At 43.7% G+C, this 26,261-nt stretch overlaps 1 protein-coding gene and 1 long non-coding RNA gene across 16 annotated transcripts in view; one reads left to right on the top strand and one right to left on the bottom strand.

Annotated features, from left to right (window-relative positions):
- MSRA (methionine sulfoxide reductase A) overlaps positions 1 to 26,261 on the top strand; it is a 412,022-nt gene that overhangs the window by 49,327 nt on the left and 336,434 nt on the right. For 2 of the 15 annotated variants that reach the window (XM_077943009.1, XM_028852351.2), the window contains exon 2: positions 17,581 to 17,717. The exons of the other annotated variants lie outside the window; for them this stretch is intronic. In XM_077943009.1, coding sequence (XP_077799135.1) covers positions 17,690 to 17,717 — 28 coding nt within the window. In that variant the 5' untranslated portion in view covers positions 17,581 to 17,689. The remainder of the gene's footprint in view (positions 1 to 17,580; positions 17,718 to 26,261) is intronic. 15 annotated transcript variants of the gene reach the window in all.
- Positions 13,978 to 16,459, bottom strand: LOC144330694 (uncharacterized). The gene is made up of 2 exons (XR_013397073.1): positions 16,402 to 16,459; positions 13,978 to 14,614 (listed from the first exon to the last, which is right to left on the bottom strand). It is a non-coding gene; the product is annotated as an uncharacterized LOC144330694 (long non-coding RNA).

The following is a 26,261-nucleotide window of genomic DNA, read 5'->3' as shown; positions in this document are numbered from 1 at the left end:
ATGGTCTCGATCTCCTGATCTCGTGATCCGCCCGTCTCGGCCTCCCAAAGTGCTGGGATTACAGGCTTGAGCCACCGCGCCCGGCCTGTGATATAAATTCTATGACAGAAAAAAACACAGAGAGCTATGGGAACCTGATAGCCATGGCTTTCTGAGCCCTGCAGGGGTGGGGTTGGAGAAGTTTTTCTCTTCTTCAAACTTGCCAAGTTCATGGTGGCCTTAAGGCCCATTGCTGCAGCCATTCCCTGTCTGAAGAGCTCTCACCCTTGAACTTTTATGGCTGCCTCCTTTGACTCAGGGGGTCTGGGCTCAATTGTCTCCTTTTCAGGAGAGGTCATTCCTGATCTCCCCATCTAACATGGCTCCTTACCCCTGCTGGTCCATAACAATGTCACCCCTGCAGTGACCTCTGTTGGCTGCTTGCATATTCTCTGTCTGCACGCCATCACCTCACAGGTCTCCTCCAAGAGTGTAGGGCTTGTCAGTCTTGTTCACGGTTTTATCCTCAGGGTAGAGAATTGTGTCTTCCCCCCCCGCCCCGTAGGTGCTCACTAAATAATTGTTGTGTGAATGTGCTGGAAGGGAGGAAGTGGAGACAGGAGATGGTGTTTGTAGGCTGCCCCTTCTGGAGGAAGCCAAGGGTGGAGCCTGGCCTGGGCTGGGGAGGCATGGCTTTGATGAAGACAGGTTTTTTTTGTTTGTTTGTGTTTGAGGTGTAAGTTTAAATGCTGAGCAAAAGGTTGATTTGGGAGATCTAGAAGAGGGGAGAAGGGAGGATATATGGCAGACTGGGAAAAAGGGCACAGGGGTTAGTTTGAAAGAGTAGGGGAAACAGCTCTTCCCTGTAATAGGAGGGTAGGAGGAGGGGATTGTGCAGAACTGACGTTCATAGGTCTGGTGATGGGACATTGGGGAAGTTTTGTTCTTTGAATGATGCTATTGTTGACAGTGAAAAGTGGTGGGCTTGGAAATTTGAATAAAGTAGGTAATAAAATGTGTACTGGCCATTAAGAAGAAAGAGAATGAGACAGAGCAGACGGGGAAATGTGGGAGGCTTGTTGGGTACCTAGTTAAAGGTGAAAGACTGAATTTATGGTGACACCAATCTGTGAGTTCAGGAGATTCTCCATGGAAGCCTTAAGCAGCCCAGGGTATATGTATGGTTTTTTTTTTTTTGAAAAGATTTACTTATTGTTTATTGAGATATATAATTCACATTCTGTAAAATTCTCCATTTTATAATATACAATTCAGTGGTATATAGCGTATTCACAAAATTGTGTGGCCATCACCACTGTCTAATTACAGAACATTTTTATTATCCCCAAAAGAAATTCCATACCCTTTTGGACTCACTCCTCATTCTCCTCTTCCCCCTGCCCTTGGCAGTTTCTAGTTCACTTTTGTGTCTATGGATTTGTCTATTCCGGACCTTTCATATAAATAGAATCATGTAATAGGTGGTGCTGGTCATTGGCGTCTGGCTTCTTTTGCTTAGCATGATGTTTTCAAGGTTCATCTATGTTGCAGCATGTATCAGTATTTCATTCCTTTTTGTGGCTGAATAATAATCCATTTTATTGACATACCGTATTTTGACATTTTGTTTATCATTCATCAGTTGATGGACATTTGGGTTCTTTTTACTATTAGGTTCTTTTTACTATTTGGCTATCTCAAATAATGCTGCTGTGAACATTGGTGGACAAACTTTTGTGTGAATATATGTTTTCAGTTATCTGGGGGCCAGACCTAAGAGTGGAAATCTTGGGCCATTTGGCAACCTATGTATGTTTAACTCTTTGAAGAATGTCCAAACTGTTTTTCACAATAGCTGCATCATTTTACGTTGCCACAAGTAACGTGTGAGCATTCCGGTTTCTCTACATCCTTGCCAACACTTGTTATTGTTTTTTTCTTTTAATTACAGCCATGCTAGTGGATGTGAAGTGGTATCTCATTCCAAGTGTGTGCATATTGAAGATGCACTTAGATTGATCAATGGTTGGGATTTTGCTAGAAGGCTCTATGGAAAAAGAGAGGCCTTATGTAGTTGAGGATGGGGGCAAGTGGATAATTGAAGTGACAGGTCAGGGATTAAATTAAAGAAATTTTCTGGACCAAGGAAAGCAAACCACAAAAATTTACTAAAGGGAAGAAAGGAAGCCTTAAATTAATGAAAGACTCAATATTGTAAAATGTCAATTCTCTCAAAATCTCATATTTAAATGTAATATAATTCCAGCAGAAATCCAAATGAAAAAATTTTGAGGGATTTGCTAAAATGATATTAAGTTCAACTGGAATATTTAAATACATGAAAACACTCAAGATATATTTGGGGGAAAAACAATAACAATGATAGGGACTTATTTACCAGATATTAAAACATACTATAAAATTAGTTATTAAGCAGTGTAGTTTTAGCAATGGATTGCTGGAACACAAGAAAAGTCCCAGGTTAACATGAACATGTATTATAAGATAAAGGTGACTTTGCCTCGTCAGAAGTGAAAGGATAATTTTGTAAATGGCATTGGGCAACTGGATTACTATGTCAAAAATGTAAAGTTATATCCCTGTTTCACATCTGACAGCACAATAATTTTGAAGTTAAATATTTGTGAAGAAAAATATATTCATAGAACACTAGAAGAGAGACTACCAGTCATGGGGGTTAGATTTTGTGCAATGGGAGAGAGACCAACCTCACAGTGAAGAGGCCATTGAAGACTTGGACAGAGCTGGGAGTGATGCAGCCACAGCCAGGAACAGCAAGAGTTGCAGGGGCCACTAGAAGCTGGAGGAGGCAAGGAAAGGTCCTCTCCTAGCACCTTCAGAGGGAGCAGGGCCCCTCCAACACCTTGATGTTTGGACTTCTGGCCTCCAGAACTACGAGAAAATCAATTTCTGTGTCTAAGCCCCCGGTCTGTGGTAATTTGTTCCCGCAGCCCTAGGGAACAATGCAGTGACTCTCAGACAGGATTTGATGGAGAGAGTGGTCAGAACCAGTGGAGCTTTCTAAAAGATTGATGCCATGAGCTACGTTTGTCTAGTCTGGGCAGACAAGAGATTTCCATTCATGATTAAGGAGGGCCCACGGATCTGCATGACGAATTTGAGGAGGGTACACTGGTCCCGCAGGGCAAGGACATCATCTTAGTTGCTGCCGTATCCCCAGCATTTAGAACAGTTAGAACAGAACACAGTCCACACTCAATAACTCTTCAATGGACTAATTAATAAATATAAAACACACAAAAATGTAAGCAGTATCCATTTTTAAAACAAGATATTAATTTTTGAATAAAACCAGGTCGTGGTGGGGACCCACAGGACCGGAATAGTTGCCGTTCCCTTCACCTCCCACTTCATTCACCCATGGTGGCTCGAGGGGACAGAGGTGCGAGATCATGGCTGGAACCACCGCTCTGACTTGGAGCTGCTGAAATGGTAGACTGGCGGTCTGCCCTCATGGTGCATGGTTTCAAGCTACATGTCAGAGGAAAGCACCATCCTTGCAGCTAATGACACTAAAACTCAAGTTAGATTACGGCAAGCTTGTCCAACCCATGAGCCACATGCGACCCAGGATGGCACTGAGTGCAGCCTAACACATATTCATCAACTTTCTTAAAACATTGATTTTTAAATATTTTAAGTTCATTAGCTATCATTAGTGTATTTTATATGTGGCCCAAGACAATTCTTCCAGTATGGCGCAGGGAAGCCCAAAGATTGGACACCCCCTGGACTATAGTATTAATGCATTGCTTGGTTCATTCTTTTCACATATTGAGTACAAAGTAATTCATTGGCCGGGCGCGGTGGCTCAAGCCTGTAATCTCAGCACTTTGGAAGGCCGAGACGGGTGGATCACGAGGTCAGGAGATCGAGACCATCCTGGCTAACACGGTGAAACCCTGTCTCTACTAAAAAATACAAAAAACTAGCCAGGCAAGGTGGCGGGTACCTGTAGTCCCAGCTACTCGGGAGGCTGAGGCAGGAGAATGGCGTGAACCTGGGAGGCGGAGCTTGCAGTGAGCTGAGATCCGGCCACTGTACTCAGGCCTGGGCGACAGAGCGAGACTTCGTCTCAAAAAAAAAGAAAAAAGTAATTCATGTGATAAGCAATCCTTGAGCACCTCCTGCGTGCTGAATGCCATGCTATGGTCTGGGGTACGGAGAACAAAGAGGTGATCCTTACCCTTGAGGCTTATACAGGTTATTGTAGGCTAATAGCCATCTAGATAAGTAGACAAATCACTTGGATGTCATGTGATAACATACATGTCATCAATAGACACCTAGGATGCCTCAGGAGCACAGAGCAGGGCCTGCCAACACACTGGGCATCGTAGATTTTACAAAAGATGGAGTTTTGGCTGGGCACTGTGGCTCATGCCTGTAATTTCAGCACTTTGGGAGACTGAGGCAGGTGGATCACCTGAGGTCGAGAGTTTGAGACCAGCCTGACCAACATGGAGAAGCCCTGTCTCTACTGAAAATGCACAATTAGTCGGGTGTGGTGGCACATGCCTGTAATCCCAGCTACTCGGGAGGTGAGGCAGGAGGATCACTTGAACCTGGGAAGCAGAGGTTGCAGTGAGCCAAGATCACGCCATTGCACTCCAGCCTGGCCACCAAGAGCGAAACTCCGTCTCAAAAAAAAAAAAAAAGAAAAAAAGAAAGAAAGGTGGAGTTTTATTTGGGCTGTATTGAGGCAGAGGCTCGGACATAGGTGAAATGGTTGGTTTACTGTGTGGAATAATGTGAGGGGAGCTGAAAATGCATCCACCCAGAGCGACTTTGCAGGAGGATGCCTGAAATGCTGAAATGCCCGAAATGCTTGTATTTCTTGGCCTTATGCTTTCTAGGAGTCCTCTCCTAAAACTCAGATGCCTCTGTCAGATTCTTAGAGTCATTCTAAGTAGGCATGCCTACTTTGTTGACTTCCTAGGTTGATTTTTGAGGGAAGAGAAGTCACAGAGGATGGAACATGGGATGGGGGAGGAGAGGTTGAAGCAGAGCACTGGGCACTTAGAAGAATCGTGAAGGTAGAGTTCCTAGAAGGGGCAACAAAGACAGTGTCAAAAATCCACAGCTCTGCCCTAGCCTGGGTCTGCCAGGTGGTCTGACCCAGCTCTCTGGTCAGCTGCAGTGTGCATAGAAAGGGGAGCAGGGCTGGTCTTGTCCCCACGGAAGTGTGAACTCAGGGCTCGTCTTTTGGGAGCAGAGAAAAATACTGGCTGGATATACATGTAAATTTCTATGTGGGGTATTAGAATGAATCTTAGCTGTTGGGACCACGTCTTTTACTAATCAAACAAAGTACCCTTTATATACATGTATTTGTGTGTGTATATATATAGGGGTAGTCTGTAATTTGATGGTACTGATGAGTGAAAACAATATGTGGACTTGCCTGTTTACTGAAAGATCAAGCAAATACACTTCAGGCTCTTTTTGATGATAGCTGTGAGTATTACTTGCTAGTATTAACATATTTTAATTTTCAAGAACTTGGACTCTTTCCTTTGAAGAACCAGTTAGGAAATGTTGTCAGAGAATCCCTAAATTTACCCTTATTTTCAGTCATGAATGAATCCCTGATTACTGTGATGAAGAAAAATCCTGGGTCTCTACTTCCTTGCCCAAATTAACACAAATGTAACCTTCTTTCTTGATCAGGAGATGCCGAAGGTAGAACATAAACAAAACTATAAGAAACTGCTCATCACTCTGAGAGAGGTTTGATTTTCATCAGCCAGGAAAGATACAGACACCAAATCAAAGGTGTTGATAGGATTTCAGTATAAGTTTTTTTGCGATTTTCTTTTCCCTGGGTGTTCACTCTCCCCTTGGGCTAATGCTGGTTGGCAGGGCTGGAGCATTCACCGTGTCTTTTCTGATTCCTCTTTCCCATGTTGGAGTAATGTTTTAACTTCATTGCCCATATAGCCTTGGCAGCTATAATCAGTCACTGGAGTATATCCTTGATTGTAGGAGAGACTTGATAATAATGACTCTTTTATTCATTTATTCCACAAACATCCCCTGGGTGTTAGCTGCATGCAGTGAACCGTGGGAAGTGCTACGGGCAAGCACAGCTATGTAAATCATGGCTCCAACTACGTGCAAAGGCCCCATGACATAAATAAGCACAGAAGACGTGTCTGTACCTCTGTATCTGCTTTATAACCTCCCCGAGGAAATGCTAGAGGCCTGATCCGTCTCTCCCCTGTTTAGAGACTATCGGGGCTCTCCATTTCCCCCACCACAGAGTCCAAACTCACGCCTAGTACCCAACATTCTTCAGGACCTGACTTCAAGCTATCTTGGTGTCCTCATCTCCTACCGCCCAACCCACACCCTGGGCTCCAGCGTTTTGCTCTTCCCCAGTGTGCCGTGTGCTTCTTGCCCCTGCCCCTGGCCTTGACATTTTCTGTTCTCTGAGGTCACCCGGCCTCATCTTCAACAGCTGGTGGACTTCTACACATCCCTCAAAACCAGCTCCTCTGTTACCTCCAACATGGCACTCTTTTCTAAGCTACCCCAACTCCTACCCAAGGCAGAAATGGTCTCTAGGCTTGTGCTAGAACATTGAGGATACAGGGGTTCTTTGGGAAGAGGACATTGGGAATGCATATGGGAATATGGAATATGGGAAGACAACAATTCTTGGCTTTTCTGGTCTAGCCCAGGCTGGTCTGGCCCCCTCCAGATGATCTCAGCATTCATGAAGGCAGGTCCTGGAGACTCGGGAGGAGGGACCCCCCTCCTCTTAGGACCTGGAATACCCTGTGAGCAGGATGGATCTGGGGTATGCATTTTAGCCTTCTGTATATCTGCATAGACTTTTGTTCTGCCTTCTCATAGTTCATAGCTTGTGTCTACACAAGAACTCTCTAAACATGTGGTAGTGAATTAAAGCCATTAACTCCATGGAGATCCTTTATCTTGGATATTGTTTCAGGTATACTTTAATATTGCTATATAATTTGTCCATGAAAGGCATATCTTCATAATAAAATATGAATGGGTCTTCGTCAAAGACAGAAGACTTTTGATGAAGGAGATGATGGCAGAATACTGTAGGATCCTGCTAGTTGGGTCTTCTTGGAATCACATCCTTTAGCGTCTAGAGGAGGTAACACAGGTCATGTGGATGTGCTTTCTGCTGGTGAGTAAGTCCCAGACTTGGGAGTGGCTGGCGGCAGGCTGACGATTGAAGTCTGGGGTGATTCTAGCACAGAAAAGCAACCAGGGCAAGGTATTTCTGTGTGTATTTGTTTCGCTGATCAACACTTGGGTTACCAAGATGATTAAAGCACAGCCTTACCCTTTGGTAGAGAAAACCATTCAAAGAAATGCTGTGACAAAGGAAACAAGCATTGAGTGATCGAGTACAGCATGAGCATGATTATTGGAGGGCACCAGGTTGTCAGTGAAGACAGCCATAAGGGAGGAGAAGAAATGAGGTGGAGGGGAGACGTCTTATAATCGAGCAGAGTACTGAGAATAATGCTGGGACTGTCTCTCTGTGCGGTGGACAAAGGGACTACTTTAGTCAGGCTCCTGGCAGAAATGTACCTAAGAGGGATAATTGGAGAAAGCTGAAGGAAGACACTGTTTACAAAGGTGTGGTCAGGATTCAGAGAAACCATTAAGAGCTGGCAGAGAGCCCTGGAGCTTTACCACGCCTAGACCCAAAAGGGGGCAAGAAGAGAGCCATGACAAGCATTGAACCATGATGTAGGAGAGGGTTGCCCTGTAGGAATTGTGCCCTTCAGTAGAGGAACTCAGCCACTACCAAACTGTGAAAAGAGGGCTGGGGGAAGAAATGCCCAGTCTCCCATCCATGTATGCCATTGGCCAAGTCCAACACAAACCAGAGTTCAAGGGAGCCCATTGATACAGGTCATGCAACAGGATGGAGAGTGGTCCCAGCAGAGCACACAGAAACTGTCCTGCAGAAAGACCTATTAGGCACAGGCGAGAGTTGTACTCAGTCACGTTGAGGGCCCTGCTGAGCTTGGAAACAATGACTTTGTGATTGTACCAAATAGGAAGGATATGGAAGTCTCACTGGGTGAGCAGCAAGTGCTCTTTCTGTTATTTGGAAGAAGTGTCACTCTAAGACCTGTAATTTGCCCATCTGTGTCTGGTTTCTGACACTGGCACCCCGGAACATGTACAAAACGGTAGTGACACCACGAGTAAAGGACTAGCTCTTTGTATATGGCTCAGTCACTTCCAAAATACAGCTAAAATGTGTTGGATTCTTATGTTTTTATCCACCATTACCTCATGCCAATTCAGTTCAATTAAATTTGGATATTTGCTGAACATCTAGAATTTCTTGGAACTATGCTGGATGTGCTCAGGATACCCAGATGAGAAGGCATGGAGTTAGAATACAGTAGGAGAGATGATCATGTAAACAAATCATATAATTAAAGCGAAGCATGGTGAATCTAAAACGGGGTGGTGGAAGCTCTTAACTGACCTGCCCCTGCAGACTCACTGTGTTAATTTGGAAGCCTTGCTCTCTCAAAACGCCATGGCTGCTGGGCTGGCTAGCCTGCGTGCTTTCGGCTAGTTGGCTACGTCTTTGTGCACCTGTACACGTCCATGATTTGCATGTTTACCAAGAGTCTCCTGTGTGTGTTCCCAAATCATTTTATGTCGGTTGTGCTTGTAATTAAGTTTATACAATTTAATTACATTTTAAGTGAACCAGTGAAATATAGGTGCAAAATGAAAAGCTTTCATTTGCATTAAAATTAAGTCAAACATTTCAGAAAAAGGCTAGTCACTTAAAAAATGCCATTGAAATGGGTACAGATAAGACAGCCCCTCATCCCTTGAACCTGGCAGTAAGGATGATCTTGACAACGAGTTTGTCGATGGTAGGCAAAAAATTAAGACTGTATCTTGCCGGGCGCGGTGGCTCAAGCCTGTAATCCCAGCACTTTGGGAGGCCGAGGCGGGCGGATCACGAGGTCAGGAGATCGAGACCATCCTGGCTAACACGGTGAAACCCCGTCTCTACTAAAAAAAATACAAAAAACTAGCCGGGCGAGGTGGCGGGCGCCTGTAGTCCCAGCTACTTGGGAGGCTGAGGCAGGAGAATGGCGTGAACCCGGGAGGCGGAGCTTGCAGTGAGCCAAGATCCGGCCACTGCACTCCAGCCTGGGAGGCAGAGTGAGACTCCGTCTCAAAAAAAAAAAAAAAAGACTGTATCTTGATGGTTTCTATTTTTCTGTGAGGGAGGAATGAGCAGTGAAATGATGGGGTGGGAGTCTGAGGACCATGAAGACAGCTTGAAATAGATGACATGGGGAGGGAGAGGGAGCTGGCTAGGGCCTGGAGAAGGACTTGTGGGCAGCACTGACCGTGCATCCACCTGAGGCTGGAGATTGTGATTTTTGTAGTGGCCCCCACCCACCTAAACAGCTAGGCGACTTTCTCTTAACAGTGCTTGGCAGGCTGATGTAGAAGTGGAAAAATAGTTGCTTAGAGCGATCCAGGGTGGGGATTTTGTGGGGCAGATGTGGCAGGGGTTTAAGGGGAAACGAAAGTTGAGTTTGGGCAAGAATGATTTAAAAGTGAGTTAAGCCTTTTGGCCAGAATTGCCATTTTTCATTAATTTGCCTACATGATGAACATGAAGGGAAAGAGGAGAGGCACCTGCTATATGTTTTCTTTCTCTCTCTCTCAGACAGAATCTTGGTCTATTTGTCTAGACTTGCATGCAATGGTATGATCATAGCTTACTGCAGCTTCAGACTCCTAGGCTCAAGCGATCCTCCCACTTCAGCCTCCCAGTAGCTGGAACTACAGGTGCACACCACCACACCCAGCTAATTTTTAATTTTTTTTTGATAAAAACAGGGTCTTGTTATGTTGCCCAGGCTGGTCTCAAACTCCTGGCCTCAAGTGATCTTCCCTCCTTGGGCTTCTAAAGTACTGGGGTTACAGGCGTGAGCCACTGTGTAAATGTTTTCTAGGACTTTTAGAAAACATGGGGTTGTGCCTTTGGCCACGTGCGTGTTTGTGGATCTACAAGAACAGTGGTCCTGTAGCTCTTCAGGGAAGGGGCACCACATATCTGTCCATCACTATGGCAAAGCTGGAAGGGTCTGCAGAGGTACCCAGCATGCTGCTGGTGCTGTTGTAAGCAAGCAGAGGGCAAGATTCTCACCATGAGAACTGACGTACATGTCTAGCATGTGAAGCATCCTAAGGACTGATGTGGCCTCCTGAAACCCGTGAAAAGAAAGGTGCCAGCCTCAGCGGGAGCACCCACCTGGAGAAGCATACGTTGTGAGGATCAGCAGAAAGCAGCCTGAGGGTGGTAGCTGTCCCCAAGTCATGGCATAAAAGTATTAAAAAGAAAGGACTTCTGGATTGTTTTTTAAAAAACAAAACTGTGATTTAAATGATGAATTGTGCTCTGTGGTCCGATTAGGAATGTAAGTGGATCCAGAGTACAGTGGGGCTGAGGCAATGGAAGTTTTTTTTTTTTTTTTTTTTTTTTAACTTTTAGGTTCAGGGATACATGTATGTGTTTGTTTAATAGGTAAACTTGTGTCACGGGAGTTCATTGTACAGATTATTCTGTCACCCAGGTACTAAACCTAGTACCCCAGTAGTTATTTTTTTCTGCTCTTCTCCCTCCTCCTGCCCTCTACACTCAAGCAGGCCCCAGTGTCTGTTGTTCCCCTCTTTGTGTCCTTGTGTTTGCATCATTTAGCTTCCACTTCTAAGTAAAAACATGAGGTATTTGGTTTTCTGTTCCTTAGTTTGCTAAGGATAATGGCTGCCAGCTCCATCCATGTTCCTGCAAAAGACATGATCTCATTCTTTCTTATGGTGGCATAATATTCCATGGTGTATATGTACCACATTTTCTTGATCCATTCTGTCATTGGGCATTAGGTTGATTCTGTATCTTTGCTATTGTGAATAGTGCTGCAGTGAACATGTAGGTGCATGTGTCTCTATAGTAGAGTGATTTATATTCCTTGGAGTATATACCCAGTTAATGAGACTGCTCTGTCAAATGGCAGTTCTGTTTTTAGCTCTTTGAGGAATTGCCACACTGCTTTACCCAGTGGTTGAACTAATTCCCACCAACAGTGTATAAGTGTTTCCTTCTCTTCACAATCTCACCAGCATCTGTTATGTTTTGACTTTTTAGTAATAGCCATTCCTACTGGTGTGAGATGGTATCTCATTGTGGTTTTGATGTGCATTTCTCTCATGATCAGTGATGTCGAGCTTTTTTTTTTTTTTTAATATGATTCTTGGCTGCATATATGTTGTCTTTTGAAAAGTGTCTCTTCATGCCCTTTGTCCACTTTTTAATGGGGTTTTGTTTTTTCTTATAAATTTGTTTGAGTTTATTAGATACTAGACCTTTGTCAAATGCATAGTTTGCAAAAATTTTTTCCCGTTCTGTAGGTTGTCTGTTTACTCTGTTGATAGTTTCTTTTGCTGTGCAGAAGCTCTTTAGTTTAATTAGATCCCATTTGTCAATTTTTTGTTTTGTTGCAATTGCTTTTGGCATCTTCTTCATGAAATCTTTGCCCATTCCTATGTCCAGAACAGTATAGGTTGTCTTCCAGAGTTTTTATAGTTTGAGGTTTACATTGAACTATTTAATCCATGTTGAGTTGACTTTTTCTATATGGTGTAGTGAGTCCAGTTTCAATCTTCAGAATATGGCCAGCCAGTTATCCCGGCACCATTTATTGAATAGGAGTCCTTTCCTCATTGCTTGTTTTTGTTAGTTTTGTTGAAGATTAGATTGTATATGTGCAACCTTATTTCTGGGCTCTCTATTCCAATATTGGTCTATGTTTTTTTTTTTTCCTTCTTCTTTGAGACAGGGTCTCACTCTGTCACCCAGGCTAGAGTGCAGTGGTGCAATTGCAGCTCACTGCAGCCTCAAGTGGAAGTCTTGATGAGATCAGGAGGAGCAGTGAAGACAGTAGAAGTTCTGGGAGGCTGAGGTTGGGGAATGGCTCTTTAACCTGGGGATTGCAGAGGTTGAGGGGCTTCTGGTGTGGGTGGGGCTGCAGCCTTGGGTGGTGTAAGTGAAGTGATAAAGACCACTGGATCAGAAGACATCTAGAAACACAGAGGCAAATGGGTTTCAAGACCTTCTTTGGGGACATCGAGACCACCCCAAACTGCCAAGATTTGGGATGGATAAGTGGACAGGGAGATCATGGGCAAAGCCATTAATAAATATGCTCCAAGAAGATTGGCAGGTGAGAGAGACTGAGGAGTGAGTGTGGTATAATGGCATGGGCCTCAAAGGACTTTTCACTAAGGAGAGGAGAATGGTGGTTTTCCCCTGTATGATTTCTTTAGGGCAAACCAGACCCCTTTTTCTGTAAGCACAAAATTTGTGCTTTTGATTGGCAGAATATGTGCTCCCATTTGAGGAGGCATCTGCCTGCTATCCGTGTGACTCTTAATGAAAAATCTTAAAATGACTTTGGTGCCATAATTGGAGCCAGGACTCACTTCTTGCTCCTGTGATTCTACTTTGATATTAAATAAGTTTCCTTTATGAGACACCAGTCAGTAAATAGAACAGGATGTATGGTTAAATAGCTAAAATTATTGTCATCATTGCAATTATAATATGCCTTGCCATTTCAAACCAAATATCCACTTATCTTTCCTGAAATTTTGCAAGAAATCTATTATTCAAGGATGCAGAGATGATGTTTTTTTTGGTTGAGTTAAACATTTTTATGGATTAGATATGAATTCAGTAAAAATAATTGAATTAAATTAGGTGGTATGAATAATTCATGACATGTAATTTCACATCAGTTCTAGCTTAAAAATAAAGCTATTGGTTTATGTACTGCGAAGATGTATTATTATTTAGAAAGGTAGTGAACATTATTTTGGAATATAACTCACTTTATGATTAAATAGATATATTAAATTGTAAGATTGAAAGAAAGTACAAAATTCAAACTAAGATGCTTTGATGCAATTCACCTCTTCCATCTCAATGAAGCACTAGTTGCTGCGTGTCTGTCATTAGTGATTCCGCAAGTCATGTGGTGATTGGCTCCCAGATTTTGAGGATCAGTCCAGTAATTGTGCCGGCACATTCTAGGGGATGTGAAGGCTGCCAGGTGCCTCCTTTGGGGAGTAGGGGACAACTTTCTGGCTGGGTCATTCTTTCCAAAAACATGTACTGTCTGCTTCCTCTGTGTGTAGCCCAGCATACTGGGACAGCCGTATGACTAAGGCTTGGGGAGTTACTTGCAGAGTGGCGTGGTGGCACAGATCAAAATTTTAGTAGAAAAGTGAACCCAGGTAGTCAAAGGCTTGACCTGAGCCTAGAAGGAGGAGTTAGGAGTTAGCTACGCAAAAGGAGAGGGGAGAGAAGGGGGACACTCAGGAATGAGAATCACCTGTGCAGTGGTTCCAGGGCCAGAGGGAGTCAGTTTGGACCTGCTGGCTGTGACTAGAGGGAAGCAGCACACGGACTATGGTGGGAGATGAGGCTGAGAACATTCAGGGCCAGGCTCGTGAACCGGGCTAAGGAGCTTGAACCTTATCCTGCAGGTGTAGCGGGAACCACTGAGCAGCGCTGATGACAGAGATGTCCTGTGTTGGTACCGCAGTCAGCCGAAAGTCTCTTTTGAAAGTTTTCCCTCTTAAACATTTGTGGTGGTGGTTCAAAATATAATTGGTCCACAAAGGTATTGCATAATAGAAGATGCAGTATCTTAACCTCTGCTGTCGTTTGTTAATGACCAGAAGTTCACTCACAGAAATTGATACCAATACCTGCTGTTACTCACAACAATGCATCATCCTTTGTTAGGCTCCTAGTGCCTTTTGGCCATTTTACACTAAGACAAAACCACCAACTCCTTTAAAAGGCCTTGGTCACAGCTTTTACGATTTGAGATTAATCAAAGGCACCGAAGGTCAGAGTTTCCTATAGAACTCAGCCAACTTTTGGAGCAAGGCTGTGTTCTTCTTCATCTTTAGAAGGAAAGCAAGGAAAACCATGGAAATCATGCTACTTTCATTCTCTTCTTTGGAGCACTATCCCTGGGTAAAAATTCAAGGTTCTTCTAATTAATACATTGCAACTAACACACTAATAAATACTGCCTGGTGAGATGAGTTGTATCTTAGGTCACAGTTGCTGAAGGCAGACAAGTGAAAGAAGATGATGGGCAGAATGGATGGCTTTAGCTGCTTCTTTTTTAAATACCATATTGTTTTTGTTAAATGATACAAGCTTTCTGTGAGTGAAGTAAAATAGTACCTGAAATGCAAAGGAAGTAAAAATCACCCCAAAATTCCATCCTCCAGAGCAGCAGTTCCCAACCTCTGTGGCACCAGGGACTGGCTTCATGGAAGACAGTTTTTCCACAGACTAGGGGCAGGGGCAGTGGTTTCAGGATGCAGCTGTTCTACTTAAGATCATCAGGCATTAGTTAGATTTTCTTTTCTTTTCTTTTCTTCTCTTCTCTTCTCTTCTCTTCTCTTCTCTTCTCTTCTCTTCTCTTTTCTTTTCTTTTCCTCCTTTCTTTCCTTTCTTTCCTTTCTTTGTCTTGTTCTGTTGCCCAGGCTGGAGTGCAGTGGCGCGATCTCTGCTCACCACAACCTCTGCCTCCTGGGTTCAAGCAATTCTTGTTCCTCAGCCTCACAAGTAGATGGGATTATAGGCGTCTGCCACCACACCTGGCTAATTTTTGTATTTTTTAGTAGAGATGGGATTTTGCCATGTTGGCCAGGCTGGTCTTGAACTCCTAAGCTCAAGTGATCCATTCGCCTTGGCCTCCCAAAGTGCTGGGATTACAGGCATGAGCCACCATGCCCAACCTAGATTTTCATAAGGAGTGCACACATGCTTAGATCTCTTGCATGTGCAGTTCACAATAGGGTTCACACTCCTATGAGAATCTAATGCCGCTACTGCTGTCGGGAGGCGGAGCTCAGGCAGTAATGCTCACTCACCTGCCACTCACCTCCTGCTGTGCAGCCCAGTTCCCAACAGGCCACAGACTGGTCCACTAGCTAGGGGTTGGGGACCTCTGCTCTAGAGTTAACTATAGGTGATACTCTGGTGAACATACTGCCAGACATTACTCTAGAATTCATAACTTTGTATTCTGAGTCCTTCTTGCAAACTCTGGTGTGCTTGGTCCTCTCTGTAGGGTATCTGTTGAGAGTGCCTAGAATTTTTTTTTCTTTACTCTTCAAGTTTCTTAATTTATGCCAAGTGTTCCATTATTGGAACGCTAAGCATGTGGGAGTTGTTTATATCCTACTCAAGGTCATCGCCAAGGTCTAATTGCAAAAATTCAAAAAATTGCAACCTCAGGCATAAATGGGTAGGGACTATGTTCAGTTTTGTTTCTTTTTACAGTGTGTGGCTTGTTTTGTAAACAAATGAATACATAAATAAAATATATATGGAGTACGAAGGCATGAAGGAGAAACGGATTCTGAGCTGTTTGTAACAATCCTTATTTGGATAACCTACTTTTTGAATTTGGTTCAGAGATCCTGCTGGTGGTCATCTTACTGGTCAGCTTTGTCTCACTGAACTAGAGTCACCCAGATGAAATGAATGGAGGGTGATACATTGTTTTCCAGAGATCCTTCCTGTAGCTTACTGTTTAACATCAAATTAATCAATGAATATTTGATATTGGGATTAAGGTACCAGTTACATTTATGGATAAAAGAGAATTGGGTTACCTTAGCTAACTTCATGAAAATTCGAATGGTTGTGGTTAAGTAGAATAAATAAGTAATTTTAAAATGCCATAGTTTGAATAAGTACAAATAAAGGCATGCAGATATGAAAGCCTCATCCTTTTATCTTGATGGTGTTGTGGAACTTCAGGCATTTTTCTTTTCTCAGACCTCCAGAAAGAATGGATTTTTTATTGCCTTCATGTTGGATGGTTTCTTTGTGTACGTGAATGTGCCACCAGGGCAGTCTTTTCTCCTGGGGCAGTGTTTCAAACTGGGGCAAGTTGTGGACCCACCTGTGACCGTGGTGCATTTCCAGAGAGAACTGCAGATCTTGTGCATTCTCTGTATCTCATTATATTTTTCAAGAGATCCTTAGAAAGTTTCTGTCTAGACCAGTCACAGTGGCACACACCTGTAATCCCAGCACTTCGGGAGGCCGAGGCGGGTGGATCATCCAAGATCAGGAGTTCGAGACCAGCCTGGCCAACATGATGAAACCCCATCTCTACTAAAAATTCAAAACATTAGCCAAGATGGTGGTGGAGGCCTGTAATCCCAGCTACTCAGGAGGCTGAGGCAGGAGAATTGCTTGAACCTGGGAGGTGGAGGTTGCAGTGAGCCGAGATTGTACCATTGCACTCCAGCCTGGGCAACAAGAGCAAAACTCTTTCTCAAAAAAAAAAAAAAAAAAAAAAAAGGTTTCTGTCTAAATTCCAATGATGATCATAGGTGATCATAAATACATTCAGGATCATATACATTGCTGGATTTGCCATATCTGATTTTGACTGTTTCTAGGATATTTGAACTTCTGTGACTCCTATTAATGTATCATTCTCCTGGGGCATCACAGCTGAGGCTGGCATAGGCTTACTAGTAGCTGAGCCTGGAAAACAAGCTACTCAGCACGCTCCTCTTAGCTTGGCTTTGTTGTGTGTGCACTTCATGAGGGTGATGCTGCCCGTGTGATATTCCAGATGTAGATGAGTCTCCAGAATGGACAGCAGCTACCGTAGTATATCTTTTAGAGAGCGCGGAAGAGTTGCTTAAAACTTCTTTTTTATTCAACTCTTCATCAGAGGTACTCTTCGTGACCTCATCTATACCTTCATGCAACAAATATTTACTAAATGTTTATGATGCAATGGACGTAGTAGAATGAATCATCAAAAGCTTGTTATTGTATTTTAGATTGATTTTTTGCAGGACAGGAGTTTAGGAAGACATTCAGTCTCCTTGGTAAACTTGCACATGCCTTTACTGTCAGCCCTACCTAAGCCTTTACGCTATATAATATGCTTTCTCTCTTAATTTTCTCACTAGTTTGCAAGGCCCTTGAAGGGTAAAGATGGTATCTCAACACTTCCCAGTTCTATTTTACACAGATAGAGGCAGTGGTGGCTAATTGACGATTCCATCATCCAGACTATCTTATCCCTCTAGCTTCTGACTGACAGAGACTCTGTTTTTTAACAGACAATCTGAAATGAATTTGCTGTAGGTTCTTTCCTGTCTTGGACACCCCTGGGCATGACTGGTATTCTGCATGACTATCATTGGTAGTGGTGGTAGCATGGTACCGTAAAGGCACGGATGTAAAGAGAAATAAACTCGGGCTTCAGGGTGAAAAGCTTTGGCTCTCCTACTTGGAAAATGTACTTGACCTGAAAAATGAGAATTGAAGTCTACATCTTTCAAGGTTATTCAGAAAGTTAAATGAAATAAAATAAATGTAAAGTGATGAGGTGAAAGAATTTCTTGGAATAATGACTTTCCTTGATTCATCCTTGAGCAGACACCTGTTCTCTTGCCCTGCAGCCTCCGATTCAGGGAAACTGAGAGCACCAAGCAGGACCTTGAGGAAGAGAAGGGGAAGACCAGCTCAGGAGGAGGCCTGATTCTCATGCGGGCTTAGAGCACAACATGCATGGGTTGGACTATGCAGATCAGAAGGGGTAGGACTGCTGTTCTTACAGGTTAAGGTTTTCTCTTTATTCCTCCATCCTTGAGCCACTGGAGGTTCAAAAAAGCAAAGATACCAGTTATTAGGAAAAATAAAGACATTCTGTGTTTGTAAATGGCTGAGTTGAATCTGTGTCCAAACCTGCTTATACTTGTGCAAACTCTGTGTGTCTGGCTTGCACAGGGTTGACATTCAGCAAATAGTAGTTCCATTTCCTGCATTTCTTTTCTGTGTCTCCATAATGATAAATATTAATACATACATATCTATATATGAAACCTGTGACATATAATATATAGAAGCAACTTAGATATGAAAGTGTGTGTTTGTATGTGCACCTATCCCTATCCAGCCATATGCTAGCAGTACCTACATCCCTTGGGAGTAACTGGATAACCGGAGACATGGGTGGGATGTTGGAGGGGCTTTTCTGGTAATCTCAATGACTGGGAGTGCTACTGGCTTTATCAAGGACGCTAAACATTCAGCAGAGTGTCAGGCAGTCCCTTATCCCCACCAATAGAGAATTGTTCTGCCCCAAATGCCAGTAGCACCTCCATTGAGAAACACTGTATATATTGACAGTGTGGAACATTTCTCAGCAGCTTTGTGAATTACAGACTGCTCATTATTCTATCATACAGGATAGCAACTTTTCAGGGGAAGTTATCTTTAACTTCACTATGCCCCGACTAATGGTATTACTCGGTGAGAATGCTGACTGTATCTTGATCTCCACTGGGGGATTCTAGATATGTTAAGTTCTAACATATATGTGACTATTATTTCAAATCTTCGGGCATTGTGATCATTGTTCTCTTTCTATTGGTGTGGATGAAATAAGAGTTGTTGCTGCTTGGATAGTTTCCCCTCAGACATTCTTTCATTGGGAAGCTATTAGACAAAAATTGTGTAGGCTTTGTGGACAAGACATTTCGCCGGAAGAAATAATCTTGGCGTCACTATGCATACACACAGACTGCACATACAAAGCGATTTTGGAGGGCTCTTTTAAAATTACATAGGGAAACCAGCAGTGCCAGTAATAGCATGGGGCTCTATCTCTCACAGTGCTTTTGAAGGCATAGAAAGCAAATGACAATTCTGGCGGTGCTAAGATGTATTTTGTAGTGGCTGGAAAGAAACTGGCATTCTTAGAGGAGTCCAGCAAATTGTCTTTGAGCCTTTGAAGGCACACAGAAAGCTAATGACACCTCTGAGGAATAGCCTTCTCAGGTTTTAGATGCCACAGATGCTAAAGCCAGGATATAAAACCTTTCTTATAGGGCCTTTAAGAATCCTCAGTGTGCTTTTATTAGTAGGCTGAGTGTGTATATAGAGATGTTAATGGTCTGTGGAGCAAGCTCAGCTTGTTTTTGCAAACTACAGAACTATAAAAGTTATCAGAAAGGACACATTCTTGCTCATTCCTTTGTTTCTTTGTTATTTATTTCTTGCTCTGTGGAATGTTAGGGCACTGATCGTGTGCCGGGTCCTGTGGGTACAAAGGTGAATCCGCTGTGGATTCTTCTCTCTGGAAGCTTGCCCTCCAATATGGGAGAAATGTGCACGTTCATATCCACAGCGCACAGTATAGAAGGCAACGACAATGCAAATAGAGCCTAAATTAAATGGAAATTTAGCCGCAGAAGAAATTACTTCTGGCTGATAGGATCAAAGAAAGCTACATAGACAAAAGGGTGGAAATGGTATTTAACTATTTTCAAGGATATGTAGGATTTGGGCAGGTAGCAATTAGCTTGCAGGAAGAAAGAAAATGTATTGTAGGAGAGGGCAGCCCATGCCAGGACATGGCGTTCACAAAGGTTATGAGCATGAAGTGGGGATAGCTAAGTTTAGCAGGTTCGTTGGTGTGCACTCCTGACTGTTTAGAGAATGATCCTGGATTTACTGCTCATTAAGGAATGGTTCTAGTCTTCACACATTGATGGGCTACAGAAATCCCTATGAAGCTTGTTAGAAATTTCTATTCCTGGGAACCTCTCTATACCCTGTGGTTAGAAGATCTCAGAGATCCTGCTGTCTCTCATTCTCTATGGCCAGTGTCCACCCTGCACCCAGTCGCTGGGGACTCTGTTGCTACCTGTTACTGAGCTGAGAGGCAATGCTGGGATGCCAGGAACACACAGGAGGGAAATGGAGATCACTTTTCTCAGAAGTATAATCCCCAAATCTGCTCTTAAGCCACTACAATAACATCTCATATTTTATTTAATTTTCTTTTAATGGAAAAACCAGTTATACCAAATGAAAATAAATGACTGAAGAAGAACTGAATGATGTTTATAAGCCTTTTATATGATTTTTTAAATTGAGTTTTTGGTCTCCTAATTGATTAATAAAGGGAAAGACAGAGAAGACTGACATGTGTTATCTTCTATCACAGTTCAGATAGAGTGAAATTACTCCCACCTTGCCAATACAATTCTCAAGGTTGATTGCTATTTTTAATTTACCTGAACCGTGCTTTTCAGTGAAGTGATATTGGTCCTGATCATTCTGTAAATTGGAGATTTTGCCCGAGGAAGTTAATTCTCTCCTTTCACAAAACAAATTTGGACTTTCAGATGACTTATTTGACATTAGCAATGTTAGATTCATGCTCCACTGCAGCTCTGCCTGGCTACTCTCTGATCTTTTTGTCACTGAATTCTCTGAAGCATGTTGGACTCTACTTAGGGGCCCCCCATCCCTAAGCCTGGGGTCTTAGGCAGTTTGGCTCCTTTAGCAGCATACCATAGGCTGGGTGGCTTCAACAACAAATGTATTTCCTCACAGTTCTAGAGGCTGAAGAAGTCCAAGATCGAGGCACTGGCAGATTTGGTGTCTGATGAGGGCTCTGCTTCCTGGTTTACAGATGTCACCTTCTTGCCGAACAGAGAGAGAGAAAGCAGGCTCTCCTATAAGGGCACTAAATCCCATTCATGAGGGCTCCACCTGGTGTATTTAAAAGCCCAATGACAGTCCTGTGAGACATGTAATAGTAATAAGATGCTAATTGCTGTTTATCAAATGCCCCTTACATGCCAAGTACTGTGATAGGATCAGAAAGGTTGAACAATTTACCCAAAGTCATAAAATAGGTGTTTAAAATAGTTGCAGAGTGGGTGAACAAAGATATGTTTTTTGCCTTTCAGTCTCGATAGACCCCATAATGCAGAAGAGTGAGCCTTGGCCATTTGCATACTGACACTTGGGCTAGCAGGCCAGAAGGTTCTACAGTAGATCTGGCCTCATAGAAATTGTATTTCACTTGTAATAAGCACCATGTGGGGTCCTGTCTTAGAGCTGAGTCCTACAAGAGTGCCTAGAGTGCCTTTTAAAGGCCTGGAGCCATCCAACTCTTAGGGAAGGGAATCCTTATTGGACGTGGGTGCTCTGGGAAATGGTCTGGTTTCTGATCCACTGTTGATGAGGTGTATATTTCAATCATGTTTTCCCATGGACTGTGGGGAAGGCGGAGAGGGTGGCTGGAGGCAGGGTTGGTTGGGGAGCGGGGGCTGCTGTTGGTTGGACATCAGTTACACAGAACTGTGTGCTGTAAATTGTGGCTCACTGAATCCTCACCACCACTCTGAAACTTGTATTATTAATATGTATTAGAAAGAGGACAGTCCACGGGGTGCCCTGCCTCCTGGACTCCTCCGTCAGGAAGGTTCTTGGTTCAGGGCCAGCCCCCGCTTGGCTCCCGCCTCTGTGCTTCAGCAACAAGGACCAGGCCATGGGCACAAATAAGGTCTTAGGTCTCTCCTCTCTGGACATCCAGGAGAGAGATTTTAGAGACAGTTTCTACTGGCTTCATCACTCTTGGGTTTAAATCTGGGCTTTGCTGCCTAGCAGCTGTGTGGCCCTTCCAGCGTGAACCTGTCCAGACCTCAGTTCTAGTGTACCTACAGTTCTAGTGTACCTACAGTGGGGAAAAAAGGCCTACATCACAGGGTTATTGTTAGGCTTAAAGGAGGAGACAGACGCAAAGGTACTAAGCATGTGACTGTGATACTTCGAGGCTGAACCTTCACAGGATGTTATCCTGACCTGTCAGTTTACCTCTTTGGATCCTATGAGGGTTTCTTGTTGTTGTTTGTTTTTTGAGATGGAGTCTCGCTCTGTCGCCCAGGCTGGAGTGCAGTGGCACAATCTCGGCTCACTGCGACCTCTGTCTCCTGGGTTCAAGTGATTCTTGTGCCTCAGCCTCCCCAGTAGCTGGGATTACAGGCACCCACCACCACACCCGGCTAATTTTTATATTTTTGGTAGAGAAGGGTCTCACCATGTTGGCCAGCCTAGTCTCCCAACTCCTGACCTCAGGCGATCTGCCCACCTCAGCCTCCCAAAGTGCTGGGATTACAGGTGTGAGCCACTGTGCCCGGCCTGGATCCTGTCTTCAAGGAATTTCTGTGGTGATAAATTATAAAATGCCTTTCCTGTGCCATCTGACCTCCTGTGTTCCCTCTCTCCACCTTTCTGTTGTTCCACTGGAGGTGTCATAATATTCCAGGTGCACGTTGGTGGCTATTACCACATAAGACAATGGGAAAAAAGAAGGCTCCCACTTCTGGGTGTTTACAGTTTGGAAACACAGCACAACACTTGACATTCTCAGTGCTGAGTTCCTGTGGAGGCAGCAGACAGACTGCAGGTACATGCCTCTCCTGCCCCACTAGCTGCTGCGGAATGGGGTTTCAATTTATCCCTGTGTCGGTGTTGTTCCCAAACATGGTGACCATGTGGCACATTCATGCCTGTCTCACATACCAAGGTACTGTCGGCATGCGCTCCTGCTCCAGGACCCTTCGGCCAGGGGATTCGTCCTGCGGCACAGGCTCTCGTCCGAGTTTCCCCGTGGCCTGTGGTCATTTTGTGGACAGCAGACCAGGTATGACTGCACGCCTCGTATCAGAACTCGGAAGCCTGGTGGTGACAGGAAACAGCCTGACTGCTTTAGAGAGGGATTAGTGAAATGTCTCGGAGGGCAATCTTCTCCTGTGACAGAACAGAGCAACTAGACCAAATGCTTGGTTGAAGTATATCTTTAATTCTTTGCTTAAACATGCCGTTGCATTTTCTGTTTAAATGTTGTTTTACACATTGTGTTCTGACTGCAGTGTAGGCTTTCTAAGAAATCAGTCCCAAAGAGCTCTTGCCCCGGACTGTTCTGTAGCCTAGGTGGGCTATAAAAGTTAGAGCTGTTGCTAAGGGAACCAACAGAGGAATGTGAATGTATAAATCTCACAATTACATTAACATTTTGTGTAATATCTGACCTCAGCTTTACTTAAAGGTGAAGAGAAAGCTGGAGTAGGAATGATACCAGTCAGAGATCAGTGAGAGAGGCACCGTCATTTTAGAACTTGACACTTTGTCATCAGCATTTACATTTCACTCTTGTAATACACGTTTCTCTATTTCTTTGTAAAAAGTCCTAGATAAGCAATACCTGCCATGGTACCCCACTTTTCAGGCCATGCCCTCAGTGACACTGGGGGTTGCCTGTTTTATAGAGAGGCAGAGTGGTGAGAATGTCATTCTGCATTTTCACTGTTGAAACCTAAATCTCTAAGGTGACAAAAGAAATCCCACAGTTTACTTGGCATGAGAGAGTTTTGCCAGTTCCATTCTACCTAAAATGCTCTTTTGCTCTGTTATATATGAGAGAGGAAGAAGTCATTTTATTGTGCTGAAAAACAGCGGAAGTAATGTTACCAACGGGTAATATTAATGACTTCAATTCATAATATTGGGATAATGACTAATGTGCCAGGTATTACATTAGGTATTTCAAATACATGACGACACTTAAATTTATACTATGGTCAGACAAAGGTATGGTTCATGATCCCATGCATATAACATGCACAGCAGCTGAATGTAAGATGAAAGCAACATTCTATGCATTTGCATGCCCCTATGTTAAATATTTTTAGGTTGACCCGTATGAGATTGCCATTTTTGTGAGCAAAGAGAGCCAAATATCGGCAATTCCAAGTGGTTCAGCCCAGTACATGTTTGCAAGTACCCAGACTGGCAGAATTCTGGAATTTCATTGAGACATCCCCGAAGTGTTTCACAGGCCTACAGACACGTGGGTCTTTTCACAAAAGCGTAACGAAGCATGCGGAAAAGTAGAATTCCCAAATGCTTTATCTAGTAATCACAGAGCTGAAGAGCTGGAAGGATCCTTGGAGGCTGCGTGGTTGCTCTGTGGTTGTTTAATAGCAATAGGCCCCATGAGGTGAGGGGACCTGCATGTCGGGTGAGTTAGGGCTGAGTGTGAGGCTGGGGCGTAGGCCTGTGTGGCATCTAGAACACTGTATTCTATTGATTTTAAATTTTAGGCCATCAAAGCAAGTAATACATGGCTGTAACTTAGAAGTCAACTGAGTGATGAGGGCTTGTAGTCATGCTGGGCACGGGGGCTCCAGGCAGAGCAGAGCTCTGTGGTGCAGAGAGGCATGTTGGTGAAGGGAGCCAGGCATGTTGGTGAAGGGAGCCAGGCATTCAGCCACAGGGTAAAGGAGGGTGTCCTTATCTATCTCAGCTAGCTTCAGCGATCAGACTTTTGGGGACAAAGGGTTTGGTGTTCAAGACCTAACATTGCCTTTCCTCTCAGAAGACCTCATTCGCGTTATGCATCTTTGTTCACCCTGAGCCCAGCAACCTCCGAGCTCCTCGTAACCACCGTTCCTCTCTCACGCACAAGAATCAAGTCCCACCTCATAAGCCCACAAGATCAAAAAGTGCAGATGCTCAGTAGCCCTATGGAACTCATACGTCTCGACAGGAGCTATGAACTTGTCCTCATTTTTAAATTTATAGCACTTTTAAAAATCCCAAGTATGGGCCTGTACATTGTAGCGTATCTCTTTTGACACAGTGGAAACCAGAGCCTTTCTGTCAAGGGATACTGGATAGATTCAGGCCCACACCCTTCCAGAAGCTTCTGCAGTGACATCGTTCCAGTTGCCTCTGAGGAGAGGCAGGAGCCCACTCGGAGGTCAGGGGTTCAATGTTGCGTCCCCTCCCTGCAGGACACGCTGCATTGCCGTTGGGGGTTTCAGCTGTAGCTGTTTCTGGCCCTCTCTTTCCCCATTCTTGGTGTGCCTTTCTAAAATTAGAACTTGCATCTTCTTCCTTCCACATCCCTGTACTCAGTGTCCACCCTGCTGTCTGTCCAGCATGGACGGCAAATAGTCTGTCAAACACCTCTCTAGTCATTGTCCTCATGGGCCCAAAAAGATTGTTTGCCTCTTTACCGTATAGATAGATCAAATATATATTTCTGTCGAATTCTGCAGTAACCTGTGATGTGCGTTGGCCTGAGACAAAAATTCACTCCCATGCTCAGATCCTTGTTGTGCTCTGAAGAGGGCACACATTTAACAGAACAAAGCTCGTCCGCTGCGCTGGGACCATGGGTGGCTCGCTCAGCAAATCATCATTGGAGCCTTCTTTATTTTGACACTAGTTTTCAAAAATAGCATGTCTGCTTTTATTTCTCGACTTAAAAAGTATATTTCAAAAAATCGATATTCCGCATTTGTGTAATCACATACAGGAATGGTTTTATGGTTTTGTTTGACTCAGGAACGTCTTGGTGCCTGCCTGTTTTCACGGCCGTCATCTGAAGAGTCCTTTCCACATTCAGAAGTTGTTAACTGCCGTCTTTGAGAGCAAGCACAATAGGCTGCCTTAAAGATACACCTGGAATCAGTATTTATTTCCTTATTCTGTGCCCTGTTTTGTTCCAAGATTGTGGTATACTGGGAAATAAGAGAATTCAATGAAAAGGCCTTCTAAAACAAATGAACTAACCCATGGAAAGAACTGACCATGAGCTTAGTAGGAATCAGTCATGTGATGTTGCAGCTAAAAAGCGAATGCCATGGTTTTCAAACTTGTCTGAAGTGGGAGAACCCACTTCCTAATGGCACTCTGATTTGGGACCTTGTACACAAAATGGGCAGTGGGAGTGGTGACTGGGGAGGTGTAAGGAGCTTAGATCCTGGATGGGTGCCTGCCCTGCCCCTTCCAGGTAACTCCCTGCACAGAAACTTGAAAACCATTATGTTAATAGATTAATTATATAGCTGTAGGAATCCCTTAAGTAAATAGAAAGTTTTATAACTGTAGAGGCATGTTTTCATACATTATTTTATTTGACCCTGAAGAAGAGACCGCAGAGACATTATCTCCAGTGTCTGTATTTTTCGTAAAAGGAAACTGAAGATCAGGGAGATGAGTACCATGTTCGAGAGCACACAGGTAATATATAAGGCAGCAGGGATTGGAATGTGACTTAGTTTAGTGCTCATTTCACTGGGTCACAGGCGTCTATTGATGAAATAAGAGCCTTGGCTTCTTGGAACTGGTCAAACTCTTTCTGGATGGTTTTGTTCAGTGATGGGTGGTAAATTGGAGAATGTTGAGAGAGGCGTGACTGGGATGTATCCCTGTGCAGTACAGATAGAGGTGAAAGATTTTAAAATGGGTATCTCTTTGAAAGGTAATTCATTGG

The sequence above is a fragment of the Macaca mulatta genome, chromosome 8, assembly GCF_049350105.2.
Source record: "Macaca mulatta isolate MMU2019108-1 chromosome 8, T2T-MMU8v2.0, whole genome shotgun sequence".
Taxonomy (NCBI): Eukaryota; Metazoa; Chordata; class Mammalia; order Primates; family Cercopithecidae; genus Macaca; species Macaca mulatta.
This window is presented reverse-complemented; position numbering and strand designations above follow the sequence as displayed.